This window comes from Panthera uncia (genome assembly GCF_023721935.1).
Source record: "Panthera uncia isolate 11264 chromosome D3 unlocalized genomic scaffold, Puncia_PCG_1.0 HiC_scaffold_8, whole genome shotgun sequence".
Classification (NCBI taxonomy): Eukaryota; Metazoa; Chordata; class Mammalia; order Carnivora; family Felidae; genus Panthera; species Panthera uncia.
In genome coordinates this window covers 835,548-851,137 of record NW_026057586.1, presented here as the reverse complement: position 1 = coordinate 851,137, position 15,590 = coordinate 835,548, and the positions used below count along the sequence as shown (strand labels likewise).

At 50.3% G+C, this 15,590-nt stretch overlaps 1 protein-coding gene across 6 annotated transcripts in view; it reads left to right on the top strand.

Annotated features, from left to right (window-relative positions):
- The window catches only part of ATP9B (ATPase phospholipid transporting 9B (putative)), a 250,819-nt gene that overhangs the window by 153,482 nt on the left and 81,747 nt on the right, over window positions 1–15,590 (top strand). For all 6 annotated transcript variants that reach the window (XM_049620339.1, XM_049620338.1, XM_049620340.1 and 3 more), the window contains one exon: window positions 11,927–12,087. In XM_049620339.1, the coding sequence (XP_049476296.1) occupies window positions 11,927–12,087 (161 nt within the window). The remainder of the gene's footprint in view (window positions 1–11,926; window positions 12,088–15,590) is intronic.

Genomic DNA, 15,590 nt, shown 5'->3' with positions numbered 1-15,590 from the left:
TTGTCTCCTGAGGACAGTTAATTGCCAATTAAGTATAAAGCTCTGAGGGATACGGAAAGACGCGGGGATGTACGTTGCCTTTCCGAGCGTCTGGGGCCCCGAGAGAGTCCGTCAGGCCCGCTTGCTGCACAGGTGAGCAAGGGCACTTGTGTGCACCGTGTCCCCTGCCCCTGGCTCTCCAAGGATGCCCTCCTGCCCAACCCAGAGCCGCCGGGTTCCACACACACCGTCCCTGCTCACGGCCCCGTGTCCCCCAGCTGTGCCGAGGACAGGATGTTGTCAGCCGGACCCACTTAGAGCGCAGGGGGAGGCCCCTCTGGTAGGAAGGCATGGAGCAGGGTAGGTGGCGAAGGTGTGCTTCTGATCACTTGGCTGGATGAAGGACCTGCCTTTGATGACTGTTTCGTAGTCGTTTTGGTTACAACATTCGTTTTATTTAGTCTGTTCTTTTCCCTAAGTACTTGTTGCCGGTTACGCAAGTTTTACCACATCTGAATAAGAAATAGTAAAGAGAACATTTTGATAAGCGGGGTTTGACCAGCCTTCGTTTCGTGAACCCAATGCAAGTGTGTGTCGTTAATGAGAAGTGCACCCGAAGATCTGATTGTGGGGATGAAAACGAGATCCTCTCTAGCGCACGTCTGCAGGCCCAGGAGGCCTGGGCCACCGGCCTGGGTCTGACCTGGGTCCGGCCAGGTCCCGGCCGCAGCTCCTGGGGCGTCAGCCGTGCGTACTGGCCTGGGATGGGGTTCCGAGGACGGACGACGAAGTCACGCCAAAGCACTTGGTGAAGACTGTTGGCTCGGAAGTTGCTACGGTCGTGAGAAGCCGGAAATTAGGTGAACAGTTTCAACCCAAAATGAAACCGTTTTAGTTACCGGTGTGGCTAATCTTGTTACAGTAAATCAGTTACTTACGCATTTGACTTTTGTCTGCGTGGAGCGTTTCTGCCCGCATCTTCTTTCACAGAGAACGTGGACTGATGGACTCCAGCACGGAGCTAGCTCCTGGTGGGGACGTCCCCACCGGGCGGCACGGTGTCCCTCGTCTCCTCGCTTCCGGCCTGGCTGCGCCATCATAAGACTTTATTTTCGAGCACACAGGCTTGACAGACCATCTTCGAGACTCTGAGACTCTTCTCAGATCGCCGGGAGCTGTGACCCCCACCGCCACGGTGCCGGGGAACCTGCAGTGCAGACTCTTGGCACAGTGGCTGTTCCCAGCCGTCACCCGGAGCCGGAACCTGTTGAGTATGGAACATAAGTAAGACAGTTCCCTGATTAGTAGAATTTTACTGCTTTTTCGTTGTCATGTGGCACGTTTGTTTTAGCAGCTAATGTGTGTCATGACGTTTCGAATAAGCGGCTCCGAGCGCTTTAACAGCATTCTGATATTAGTGTTGTGACCTAGGAGTTGTCTTCTGGTGGCTGAATCGTTCATTTGTGTCTGAGAGCTTTTCCGTTTGATGGTTGCCTGACACGGGGTTTCCTGTGGAAGCTTCGCTGGCTTCCCGTGACCCTCAGCTGCCATCGGGTACAAGTGCCGCGCGCTTCTGTCGTCTGCTACCGATCGCTGTCCCCTGCACGTCCCAGTGCCCCAGAGCCGAGTGCGTGTGAGCAGGATGCGTGTTGCCTTTTGGAGTGGAGTCCTCCACACACACACGTGTTCCCCCGGGAGGGCTGCGCGGGCCTGTGCTGTGGGGTTTCTCCGTGGAGCCGGTTTTCAGATCATTGGTATTTCAGTAGCAAGGTACGAATGATGGTGTCCGTCTTGGGAAGGTAAGTAATTCACTAAATCCGAGTGTTTCATCTGCGTTATGGTTTGTTGTCACGGTTCTAGCTCTTAGTAGCTCTTCAGGCTGGTAAGATTGCTTCCGCGACACTTCACGGAAGACTTCTTTACTCCTCTCTTGTGAGCGGATACAGTGCGGTCAGGGCCCCAGCCTGCAGCACTGTCCTATGTTAGTGTCTCACTTGTAGTTCAGAGGAGGAGAAGAGTGCCCTGACTCGGGCTGAACTGTCCCCTGCGGCACTGGCACAGCTGATCATCGCGAACCAGAAAGATGTGTATATCAAATAGTTTACAAAATGAAGCCAGCTGTGTTTCCCTACATACTGTGGCTTCCTGACATGCATCATTAAACCTTATTAGCTACTTCCTTTTACAAAGATTCTTGTAGGCTTGAACATTGCATATTAACATTTTCTGCCCCTCCAACTGGAAATTATTTGCTTTATTGTAGAGTGTCAACTTGCTCTAGTTTCTGATGCGTTCTAATTGGTACTTTAGAGTGTAATCATCGAGAGATACCACGCCATGCATTTCTTTATTTGGAAATTAATACAGACCTTTTCACTTTATCTGTCAATCTGGGCAACTTTTCACACAATTCCTAACTCCTGGGATTGCTTACAAGCCATTAAGTATGAAATGGTTCATAAAATGTCTTTGAAGATATGAAGGAACACAAAAATGTTAGATTTAAAATAGTGTTACATCTTGCCAAGATACCACTAATAACTCTTCTCACACGGACAGTTTTGATAATAAAAGAGGTAAAGCGAGGTGGAAAGTCTTTAACCGCTTCAAGTTTGTCATACGCAGTTTTCAGCAAATCTGCTAAATTCCATTTTTCTTGAAAATCCAGAGGCATGTAAGTCATGAGAGCCATGGACTGACTCAGAGCTAGACCGGTGGCCACTGTCCACCAGTGTGTCCACGCCATTCTGCGTGGTCACCTGCCACTCACTGTGGGTCAGTAGCTGCTGACATTGACGTTGGGGGGGGGGGGTGGTGGTCACAGAACATGGACAGAACTGGTCCCCGTGTGCGGGGCCGTGTCATTCCGAGATGTTTTGAGCTCTGTTCCCCGGTGTGCTACGGATCTCGCGGGTGCTGCCCTCGGTTGCAGATGGGGGCTGGCCTCGCATCGCCAGGGACTCCGTGAGCGCAGTGACACAGTGGTCCTGGTTGATTCCAGTAAATACTGTAGTCCCAGATCTTGTCAAGTCAGCTAATGACCCTTGATTTAAAAGCACTATTGAGTGGTTTATGTAATGACAGTTGCTGGATGTGTGGAGATGGGGGTAGAGACCTTAAATGGTCCGTAAGTGCCGACATATTGACACGATAAACTGAGAACCACGAGGGAGACAGTGACGCGGGACCGGACGCCATTGTGGCCTTCTTGGGACGTGGCGGCTGGCAGCACCGGGGGGCATGGTGGCCTGCAGAGGGCCAGACGGGAAGCTAAACGGGACTCTGCCACTGGGGTTTCCTGCTAGGTGTCGTCCCCTCCATCCCACGACGTGCTGCTGGCAACTAGCAGCTTCGACTGAAGTCCCTAAGGAAGCCAGACCCCTGGAGTCACTGTTCTACGGGACACTGAACTAGCGCCAACGCCCTCCCTCCCGTGCAGAGCGTCGTATGCACATGCGCGCCGAGCGCCAAAGCAAGAGCTTGCACGTAGCGGCTTAAAGTTGATCTCCGGGCAGGTTTCTGACTTTATTATGGAGACTCTTCTGCATCGTGACGTCTTACGAAAGAGGACCTAGGGTTGGAAATAAAGATTTCGTTACCAATTAATGACCTTATTTACTAATAGAAATGTAACCGTTTCTTTGTTCAAAGTTGTATAAGGAAAATAAGCAGGTGGAAAGGTGGTGCCCCCTAGCCCCCATTCCATGCAATGTTTTAAACAAAGGAAAGAAAAGGGAGGGGAGGGGAGGGGAAGGACCAACAGGTCTCAGGGTGAAGCCCCCGGCAGGTGCCTTCCCCCGGCCCGCCTCGCGCCTCCTGTGGATTGCAGGGCCTCGCCGCGCTGGAGGAGGGGTGCTCTGGCCTGTGCCCTCCTCCGCGTCCAGCTTTGCCCTGTTACCTGTGGTCCAGCGATCCCAGGCCACTCACAGGAATAATTCCTTCAACACCTCATTTTCTGGATATCAGAAAGGTACCGCATAGACTTCTTTCAGCTCTTCCCCGAAGGGAAGCCGTCCTTGCGCTCGGGGATTTCAGGACGCGGTAGTGTGAGAAGCATGGCGGTGTGCTTGACGGTCCCCTCAGCAAGTAGTAAGCAGGGCCGAGACTCGACTAGAGTTCGGTAATGGCTCAGTAATGCAGCATTTTCCAGCCGATACCATTTTGTCAGTGATCTCTGAGTGAATAAGAGTGTATTTCCAGGGCATTTCTGAAATCCACAGACACGGTGTTTAAAATAGAGGACCTGACACACTCAAGGGGCCCCGCACACGCACGCGCTCCCGACTGAGCAGCCGGCCGCCGTCTCTCCTGTGCCCACTGGGGGCCAGGCTGGGGCCTGAGGCAGGGGCTTGCCTCCCTGTCGGCCGCTCTCCCGAATCAGTGGTCTTCCCTTTCCTGCCATGTCTGTTCAACTTTTAAGACTCTAATAAAAGCCTTTCTTGAAAAATTTAAGTACCATTAGAGTTATTATTAGAAAAATCTGGTTCTCATGTTGCTAGGGAACAAAGAACTCCCAAGAGCGTCAGGTCTTTAAAGTGTTGGAAGATGCAGGCCACAGCCCGTGTCCCTGGGCATGCTGGGTGTCCCTTGTACTGGTGACCGCGGGCCCGATCTACTCTGGCCACGGCCCTCTGGGCTTTGTTGTTTATTAAAAAAAAAAAAAAAAATTTTTTTAACGTTTATTCATTTTTGAGAGATAGAGACAGAGCACGAGTGGGGAAGGGGCAGAGAGAGGGAGACAGAATCCGAAGCAGGCTTCAGGCTCCGAGCTGTCAGCAGAGAGCCCGACGCAGGGCTTGAAGTCAGGATCTGCGAGATCGCGACCGGAGCTGAAGTCGGAGGCTCAACCGACTGAGCCACCCAGGCGCCCCCGGGCTTTGTTGTTTAAACACGGTCAGAGCATTACGAGACCCTAAACTCACGGCTATTGTGTTTTTAGATAGTAAGCATTTGAGACTAAGTTAATGCTATTTGTAAAATATCTGTTAAATATAAAATTACCCAAATCAACTGCTTCTTTAATTATATTGAAATCCAAATGCCTGAGCTCGAATTTCACTTACACGAATGATATTGAACGTTGAGGTTTCTGGTGTCAGTGGATAACTTAGGTTATTGAAGTAATTATTTTAAATTGGTGAGTGGTCTTGGCAAAACCATGTAAAATTGATAGCTTCCTACTTGGTTAAGACGAAAATGAGGGTGCAGCGTCTTGAGACCATTAATGTCAGCCGTTGGCTGTTGTTTCGTGTGTCAGTTTTGTTTACAGACCTGCATATTCAGAAGCCTTAGCGCTCTGGTACTGTGCTAGTCACCTGCAGTATTTTGGATGTCAGGGCTTTAAAAATGATCCCTTATATGACAGTATATTTTTATTCAGGAAATTCCCCTGCAGTCCAGCATGGTGAAGTCTGTAAATTATGTCGTGAATTCTGTATGGCAAAAATAGATGTTTAAAGTAACTATTTTTATAAAGCAACAACATATTAAATATACTGAATTGGTTGAATTAGAGATTGAGTTTCTGCATTAAAAAAAAAAAGGCTTTCAGGATTCAGAAAAAATAAGCATCAAACTTGAGCGCCCTCTGCTGGCTAAACTACAGAGTGCCATACATTTTGCCGACCCCCCCCCCCGCCCCCTGCAATGAAATACGAACAGGAAATAAGACAGCAGTGCACACGAATAGTATTCAGTGTAGCGTTGGGATGGCAGTGGTTTGTACATTTTAGTCTTCTTATGTCCCCACTCTTCAAATAAATTCTGTGGACCATTGTAAAATAAAATGAGGAGTATGGTACATTAGAAACTTACGGGGTTTCTTAATATTCAGCCCTGGATTTTAATGTAACTTGTGTACATCGAGTGCAAATTAAATTTCCAAGTAGTTTCCAGACTCTTTTTGCATGTTTACACATACTCATTTTTGTTTGTCTTTGATGTGTCACAGATTGTACGTAAGAGAGTATTTTGAAATAATTTATTACCTTAAAAATTAAACATTTAGCTTGCCACTTATTTTTAAGGCACTGTCTTGATTTAAATTTGATGACTCCTGATAAATTGGTTATACCCGAATCAAGGTTCCAATATGACAGAGGAAGCTGATGGTACCGGCCAGGACCAGATTGTCATTCATGAACATAAAGTAAGCCTGCATTTTGCAGAAACGAGTCTGAGATGTGTGCACGTGTGTGTACATATGTTCGTAGACGGTGTGCTGTGTTGTGGCATTTTTGTCAATTATAAAAAGTACCCTGTCGAGTGGACACGTGCCATATAGGAAATGCTAAAGCCAGTATTGAAATTTCTCAGACTATCTGCAAGGATTTTAGGAATAATTTCAGCTTTAACAACGTGCTCACTGTAGGCCGGCCGACAAGTGCTCTGACACACTGTGGTCGTCCCGAGTTTGTGCATGCCAGGCTTAGGTCGTGCCTCGAATCCCCTGTCTCTCGACGTCTCCCACGTCGACATGGGCACGGCTTCACTGCTTGCTGAGTAGCTGATCCTCACATCAGTACTTTGTTTTGTTTGTGTGAAAAATAGAACAACCTTATTTTCTTTGTAAACGTTAAACATTCAAGGAAAAACATCCCTGTCATAACTATATAGTAAGCAAGGGAAAAAAAACACCTTAACTGCTGAGTGTAGAAGGGTCAGGCGGAATTTGTTGGTAGGTAAAAATGTAGGATATGAAACACTATCACGCAATAGACTTTAAACCGCTTGTTGTGTAAATACACACTTCGGTTTTTAAAAATCAAGGGGCTGTATTGCAGCGTTAAGAATCGTCGTACGGATGCTTATTTAGGGAGTTTCCACAGCACGGATTACTGAGCCAGCAGACTAACGCGGCTCGCGGGCACACTGCGTATTTCGCAGATCGCTGAGGCGCAAGCTGCGGTCGTTCAGACACGTCTGCCCAGCGCGGCCGACACCTACCACTCAGGAGTCGGTGTGCAAAGGTGAGTAAATAAGCAGACTGGAGAAAAAGAGCAAAAGGCTAAATAGCACCACTTCTTAAAAACTAACGCTTTTAATGTAAACTCCAAAATGGAAAGCGTTACTGCTGTAAGGTTTGGGAGTTAGATTTAGTGGATGAGTTTCCGTTATTTGAAATGCATATCTCGGTGGTACCGATGAAGGTCCGAAAGTTACCCATCTTTTCCTTGTTTCTTAGGATTCTACTAAAAGTGGGAAGTGGAGGGCTGATTTGCTTCAAAGATATTTAAAAGGAATGTGCTTCGTACAGGGATTTCAGTTGGGTTACGGTGCAGCCCTGCTATCAGTTTAGTAGTCAGACTCCAGACTCTGAGTGAGGAGGAACTTGATGGGCTGATCCGAGAGTAATTTGGCTGTTAAACGGCGAACGGCGCTGCTCGCGTTGTGTTTCCCTGTGGGTAATCTTTCCCGTGCAAAGCCGTACTTCTGCCTGCGTAGAGTCGTCTTGAGTGAATTGACTCTCGGGCTGTTAGATCGGAGGCTTTTCTGCCTTTCAAAATATGACACATGTGCAGCGATAACATCGGACAATTAAAATAATATTTCGCGTTTTGCAAGAGTTTAAATTAGCTTTTTGATATTTCACATCCTCCTGTTTTGCTATTCTGAAACACTTCTCTGTGACGAGTTAAATGTGAGCTTTAGAAGACTGGTAAAGGTGTGTCGAGGTTCACGTCCTGCCGATCTGGGGGTGACACCCTGCGGTCGTGCGCCGTGGCATTGGCGCCTTTCGTTTTGCCTCTTAGCCAAGTCAGAACACGAGACCTCTGTTCCAGTTTGGGGTGTGCACCGACGTCTTAGGGACTGAGGGCCCCACTGCAGGGTTTTACTTTGGGACGGACGGGACGGCACCGTGTCCCAGAGATGAGGCGGGTTCTCGTTCGTCCACGCGCCCATTTAAGAAAACCTGACTGATCTTTTCTTGATTAAGCGGAAGAATACCGTATTTACCCTTTATTGTTGGTATAAACCATTATTTTACTGAGAACCATTAGCTATTTAAAACTTGGTACATAAATTAAAGAGGAGCTAAATGGATTTGTGATCGTTGCCATTAGTAGCATTTTAGATTATACAGGCAATTATTGTGTTCATTATCCTAGAACAGCCCCTTTGCAGAACCATTGTGGTGTCTTAGACATTATGCACAAATTTTCCCTTGGAGATTAAAATTTCCAGTAGCGTATTTAATTTTGTTATCACAGTTGTTTCAAATAAAACAAATATTATGACAAGTAGAAGAAAATTTGCTTTACTAATATAGGAAATTACAATAAATGTTGAAAATTGCTTGCTAGTGTACTTAATTTACCTTTTCTTATACAGTCAAAATTACTTCGAGGGATTAATAACATATTTTATGAGTTGAAAGGTTTTGCAGTTATAGCAAAAGGCATTTGGCTCAGGTGTTTCCAGAAATTTTCTAAAGAGGGAAGAGATTCACATCAAAACTGAAGCCACGGTCTTCTTTGTAAAAGCTGTAAGTTTACAACTTAACTAGTTTTTATACTGAATAGTTTTTCAGAGTCCAGATTGCATTTTAGGTGAGTTGAAGAAACTTTTAAGTCTGTTTTAGAGAAATGAGTATAGAGATACTGGCTAGTAGCTAAAAGTGTACCCATAAGAAGCTAATTGTTGAAATACATCTTTTCTTTGCCCTGTGTTGTGTTAGCACTGACACAGGAAAGTTCTGACCGCACTGTTCGTTAGAGCTCGGCTGCAGTGATTTTCCAGGGAGAAAAGTCAGAGCTCAAGGCTCCCTGCCAGAATGCAGGGAGCAGCCCGTTAGGGGACGGTTGTCGTTACCCCGCACACAGGGAGGCTTGCGACGGTGAGGCTGTCCTTTCTGCTGGACGGTGCAGAAGAGCTGCGGGGCCTTGGGGTGGGGCGGGGGGGGGGTGGGAGGGGGGACGGCCAAGCTGCTGGTGCCCACGGCGGGTCTGCCAGTCGGTGTGCAGGGGCCGCGTCAGCTCCCATCCTATATGTGGCCTTTTTCAAAGGAAACTTTGTGCTCGTTTCTGACTGTTTTTGTCCCCAGCTTTTCCAGTCTTTCACTGCTGTGGTGCAGGGAAAGTGGGAGGTAGTGGTTATGCATTTTGCGAGACAGTGATTCTTTATTTTATTACGAAAAAAAGACCAACTCTGGAAAGCCCGATTAAATCATCCCTTTCACTTTTTAATGGGATTTGGATGAATAGAGTAAAATGTGCACTTGGCGTTCATTGATAGCATCTTTAGGCTGAGGTAATTGAGCCTTCCTTCCCTGACTGAATGAGTAATGACTTCATCTGACCCTCAGCGAGGCCTGACACTTAGGCCTCCTTTGTCACAGCAGAAGGAGCTGCGCTTTGAAACATGCTCTGCTTCCTCGGCTTACTTTTTCTTCATTTTAATCCCAAAACCTATTTTTCTCAGTAATTCAAGCATAAACTATGGAGTAGTTGGAGTAGCGGAAACGGCGAGATATTTGTCCACGTCATGCTGCTTTTTAAGTGCGGTTGATAAATCAGGAGCCGTGGTCTTGAGCTGCCTGCCCCTCGGGGGAAGCCCGGCCCTTGCAGGGCAGCCCTACCGGAAGTTTCCAGAACCTGGTCGGGGTTCCTCCGCAGCCCCGCCTGGGCCGGGGGGAGGCTGTGTTGCGCGGCTGCAGGCGGAGGCCGGGTGTGGACCCCGTGTCCCGCGCGGCCCCTTGGCCCGAAGGCCACCTCGTGCAGAACGGGAAGGCTGGCCGCAGAAGGGCCCCCGCCTGTGGCCGCAGGAAAACCAGGAAAACCGGAGTGAGTGCTGGGGGCCCAGCTGGGTTTGCTTTGAACTTCCTTAGTTTGGAGGCTGGATGTGCCTGAACAGACCAGACCGCCTTCCAACAGGTCTTGGGCTTTCTTCCCAGGGGCCTGGACCACAGGTGTCAGCCAGAGGGAGGGGCGGGGCCGCAGGGGGCGGGGCCCGGGGAGCAGGTGCAGGGCGGGGACCACAGGGATCGGCGAGAGGGGCGGGGCTCTCAGAAAGTGAGCCTCTGGGGTGGAGCCTATGGGGCGGGGCCTGTCACAGGCCGCCCAGGGCACAGACCCTGCCGCGTCTTGGTGGGTGTGCGGGTAGAGCCCAAGCTCTAGAACGACGTCAGTCGTTACTTCTGGGTCCGTGTCGGTGCCATGTTTCTAGGCTGTTCTTAAAGGCGGTGAGTATCTGTACACACACTGGGTTCGAGGGGAAAACTTGTAATTTTGTATGGCTGGTGGCTCGTCTTAGTTTTCCTACTAGACTGGCTGTTTCTTCCAGGTAGAGTCTCATAGTTGACTCATTTTTCATAACCTTACACTGTAGGTAGGAGTAAAATGCAGGAGACATTTACATGTATTTATTCAATGAGTGAATTTTTTTTGTAGCCACGCTTAACTGGATTTCCTGACAACGTTTTGTGTTTTCTTTCTAACTACGTGTTCTAATGTTCTCCTGCAAGTGTGTGGCAAATGTTAATCAAAACCAGATGTGAACTAAATTCATGAGACAGGGGGAAAGCTAACCTTTTATTGGCCACAGTTAGGGATTTTCAAAAATAAACTAAGTTACTAATTAGCTCAAACTAAAAACTCTTTAGTTTGAGAATTACAGTACCCCATATATTTTATCAAAGTTACGGCAGTCACTTTCTTTTTGTTTAAATTACCCTCTCTCAAAACTTGTACAGATTCAGGGGAAACTCCCGTGATGGAGACCCAGTCTGCTGTCGGCATCCCGGGCGTCGGGAGCAGGCAGTGTGCTGAGCACGTGCCAGCTGCGGCCTGACAGTCACCGGGAGTGACAGGGAGCTTCCCCGGGCCCACAGGGAGTCCACCTCGTCTGGTTAGCAGGCGGGGAGCGCCAGCGGAGAGCGGAGGAAAGCAGGGCTCGCCCAGCGCAAAGCGAGGGCCGCACAGTTAGGAAGCAGGGATCAGAGGGAAGGGTTTCCCGGTGCCGGTAACGAGGACAAGAATGTGCATGAGGGCTCGCCCTGGACCCGGAGCTGCGCTCCGTCTCATCTAGCCCCGAGTCTCGTGACGAAGGCGCTTTTGCAACCTCATTTTACAGATGAGAAAACGGCACTCAGTTCTCCCAAGGTTATACCGCCAGCGTTCAAACTAGCCTGCTTTTCGATTCCTGAGGAAAAGTAGTTGCTCTGCGGCCCCCCTTCTCCCCCTGTAGCTCGGAAGCCTTTTTGTAAACCCCGAGACCCCACCCTGTGTCCCCCCACACCCTGTACTGCGCTGTGGTCCTTCAAGCCGGTGACTTCGCAGGGGGAGCTTCGTGCAGGCCGCCGGAGCTCGAAATCCCAGTTGCGCACGTCTGAGTTGAGGAGCGGACGCCGCTTCTCGCCATTGCCACGATCCCGCAGGGGACGCAGCCAGAGAGGAGCTCGTTCCCGGGGACGCGACCTCCCTCATGTTTTGCTCAGTGAGGCCACACTCCACAGAATGACTCCCGATACCTTATTGGGAGAACGTAAAGTGTAGGGTCTGTGTAAATTTAAAAAGGAATCCGTTCAGGCCAACTGCCCTGTTGCTTTTCTGCGTAGTTGAGACAGGCTCCTGGCAGCGAGGGTTGGCAGAGGCCGTCCTTTTCTGGGGCGCTCCGTCGGAATGAGATCCCGCGTCCCGGCTGACCGCAGCCGGCTGTCGGAACGCCTCGATCTCGGGAAGGATTTCAGTGTTTTGTGGTTGGCTACCCTGGAGTCGTGTTTTCTCAGTGGAACCCTTCTGCAAACGCTCTGGGGATCGTGACTCCTTTTCAGAAATTCTGCTTAAATCTCTGAAGAGGCTTTTCAGGAGAAAAGTAAAGTTAATACCTTTTTGTATTTCGTTAGGGTTAAGGTCAGTACGAGAGGAGCCTTAGTCATCACTATTGTGCATTCAGATTTGTAATGTTAGACGCTTCATGGTTATGCCTAAATTTTGTGCTTTTCTTTCAGGTTGGTTTGTTGGACCTTGAACTCAACCAGCTGACCAAAGCGCTGTTTGTGGCTTTAGTCGCCCTGTCGGTTGTTATGGTAACCTTACAAGGATTTGTTGGCCCGTGGTACCGCAGCCTGTTTCGGTTCCTCCTCCTCTTTTCCTACATCATTCCCATAAGGTAGGTTTGAGAACTAAGATAAAACAAACGTCTAGTCTCGCTGAGTATGATTTTATTGAAAGTTATCTTTCTCGGTATGAAAGAAGTTTGTCCACACAAAGCTGAACAGGAGCCAAGACTCCGATATATCTTGAGAAGAGATTCCGTAGAAGATGCTACTTGGAGGGGCAGAGTTGTTATTCTTTGATTAGTCTAGAAATCTGACACTTTTCCATACATGAATGTGTTGACAATATAATATTGAAGAATTGGGAGATGTTTCTCGGACTGGTTTTGTTTACTGCCAGTCGACTTACTTCCAGTGCCCTTGGATTGGATTTGTGTGCCTCACTGACTTTATGTTTCAGAAACCACCTGATGTATCTGTCAAGTGAGACAAAGTATTGAGTAAGACAGTCTTTTAATGCGAACAGTGTTTCAAAACGGTAACCCTTCTAACAGTAAGCTTGGGATATAAATAGTTATTGTGAGGTGTCTATTTAGTTTCAAGACTAATCTTTACCGTATAAATGTGTATTTCCCCAAAGTACATTTTAAAATGTATTTTAAAAATACATAGTACACATGAATGAACATTTTTATGTGAGTGAGCAATTAAAACCCGATAAATCGTGCGTGAAGCATGAAGCTAGAGTAACCATTTTCTGTAACAGAACAGAGTAAAACAGTATAGAGGGCGCGGGGAGGTAAGCATTTGGAAGAGGAAGGCGCACATGTCTTTATAGACCAGCTTTCTCCAAAAGGTGGTCCAAAGGTGATGTCTCTGTCACTTACGTCCGGAGAGTGGGGCCGTCGCGTGCTCTCGGCTGTTTCTGCCGGGGCCAGAATTCCGGCTGCCGTAGACCCTCACCCCTGGCGCCTCGGCATCACAGCTGACGGGGCCAGCCCTTCTTCCCGGCCCGCCCGCCCCCCTCCACCACACGCCAGCGCGGGCCGCCTCGGCCGTGCTGTGCGGACGCTCTGCGAACCCTCCGAGGGGTTCCTCGTGTGCCCGCAGGCCGCCTGGGGTTCCGTCCACCTGCTGCGGTAATGCTTGCGTTTCCACCGGTCGCGGAGCCCCGTCCTGCCCGGTTTCTGATTCTGCGTGCTCACCGTGCTCCGTGGGGAGAGGGGGGCCTCGCTTGGCCCCGTGCCTGGCACAGCGCGTGGCGTGGGCTGGGGCCTCGCACGCTTAGGGCGCCACCCGGCACAGAGCCCTTCCTGCTCTCAGAGCGGCAGGCGTGCGCAGGGCCCGTCGGCTGTCACGCGGCATCGTCGTCCCCACGTAGACACGTACCGAGTGCCCACAGTGGGCTCTGGTGACAGAGAGGTCACGTGTGTCCCCAGAGCCTCCCGGGGAAGTGGTACTTCTAAGAGCCCTACGGAAGCGACCTGCTCAGGTGCGGTGGTCCTGGCTCGTTCCGGGCTGTCCATCCCGCATACCCAGTGCCGGCCCCAGCCAGCCCCGAGCTGCACCGTGCGCGTCGCCCGGTGTCACATGGGGCCTGGGGGCGGTCGAGGGCCAACGTTCGCGGGACCCGGCAGCGAGCACTCGGCTCAGCGGCCGGGTTGTTGCGTGTGCGCCGCCCCGCCTGTGCCCGCGCCGCGCTCGGCACGCAGGGTGCCCTCCGAGCGAGGCCGCGGGGAGAACGGGTCCGAGGGAAAGCAAGCCGACAGACGCCGTGAGCCTCCGCTGCGAGTGGTTCTCGTCTAGTCCCGTCCGCGCCGCTACTCGTGACGCAGAGCGCTCTGCCCGACGCGGTGACCGGGGGCCCTGCTTTGCTCAGGGGAGCGCTGAGGCCCCTCCCCTTTCTCCGCACCCCCGTCGGCGGGGCACCCGTTTCTGTGGGTTTGGTCTGCGGACTTAGCCCGACTGGGGTGCCCCCGGGGTCAAGGACCTTGATGTTGTCTCTGCTTTGCACTGGCATCTCGGCCCTCCACGTGGACTTCCCGCCTCTCATCCGGGGCTTGCACGGAAGGGTTGCTTGCGCGCGGGGCCTGTGAGGGAGCCTGTAAGTCCCCGTGGGAAGCAAGGCGCCGCGTGCCGAGCACATCACACAGCCCACTGGGCACCGGGAGCACTCTGCGCTGGAGGGTCCGAGCTCGGGGGCCCCACTCCCCGGCGGGAGCCCCCAGCCCTGTGCGAACCCCGTGGCTGGCAGGAGCCCCGCCGTCTGGCGTGAACCCCGCTGCCCGGCAGGAGCCCCCCCCCCCCCCCCCCCCCCCCCACCCCCCCGCTCACCCGCTCAGGCTGGGTGCGCCGTGGCTGGCCCGCACGTGTCAGCCGCCCGGCGCGGTCCCCTGCCTTCCTCCTTCGGCTGCCTCGTCCTCCGCTCTCCACTGAGCAAACGCGTCTTTTCTCAGCAGTTCCCGTGTTGTTCATTTCGTGCCTTTTTTTGCTTTCGCTAATAATGGTTTCCCTGTGTTGCTTCTATGGGTTCTAAGATGTGAGTGTGACGGACGTCGAGATTGCTTCTGCCGCACAGCACCCGGCCTGCTGGGGACCCTGTGCTCTGTTCCGGGATGCTTCTCTATGGGAGTGCTGCGATCCAGTCAGCACGGTGCATGTTTTTATCGTAGCAAAATATTTTTTTCTTTCGTCAGTATAATTACACTACAAAGAAACTTGACATTTTGACTTTTACCAAAGTAGCAGGAGAAATGAATTATAGTTATGAAATAGAATATATTGTGAGCATTTTTAAAGTATTTGTTTATAATACTTTTATGCACTTTTATTTGTACGCCCAGGACACTGATTTAGGGAATTCGTGTTTACATTTGATTCAACCAAGTTTATTTTCCTTTTGCAAAGTTTCCATAAAATAGGAATAATAATATATTTTACTATTTACTAAGTATATTTTTCAGTTTAGTAAAGGATAGATCAAAAAAATTTTTTTATGTTGAAAAGCGCACAGTTTTCGAAAGTAAAGCGCTTTTTCCTCTGTTGACCTAACACGTTTCTAAAAAGGTTTTATTTATTTATTTATTTTTAATTTATTTTATTTTATTTTAATTTTTATTTATCGAGTGCACACACATGAGTGGAGGAGGGGCAGAGAGAGAGGGGGAGAGAGAGAGAGAGAGAGAGGGAGAGAGGGAGGGAGGGAGGGGGGGAGGGAGGGAATCCCAAGCAGGCTCCATGTTGTCAGCACAGAGCCCAAGGCAGGGCTCCAACTCACAAACCAGGAAATATGACCTGAGCCAAAATCAAGTTGGACGCTTAACCCACTGAGCCACCGACACGGCCTGACCTAACACGTTTTTGTAACAGAAGTGTAGCTGACACACAATGTTACATTAGTTTCAGGCGCACAGCATAGTGACTAGCCAAGTGTGTGCCTTAGAAAATGCTCCCCGCAAGAAGGCCGTTGCCGTTCGGAGTCCTTACGGCATCATCAGCTACGTTCCCTGTGCCGTGTTTGTTTGATAACTGGAGGTTTGTTCCTGCCGATGCCCTTCACCTCTCACTCTTCCGCACCCCCTTCCCTGCGGCCACCAACCGTTCTCTGTCTCTGTGA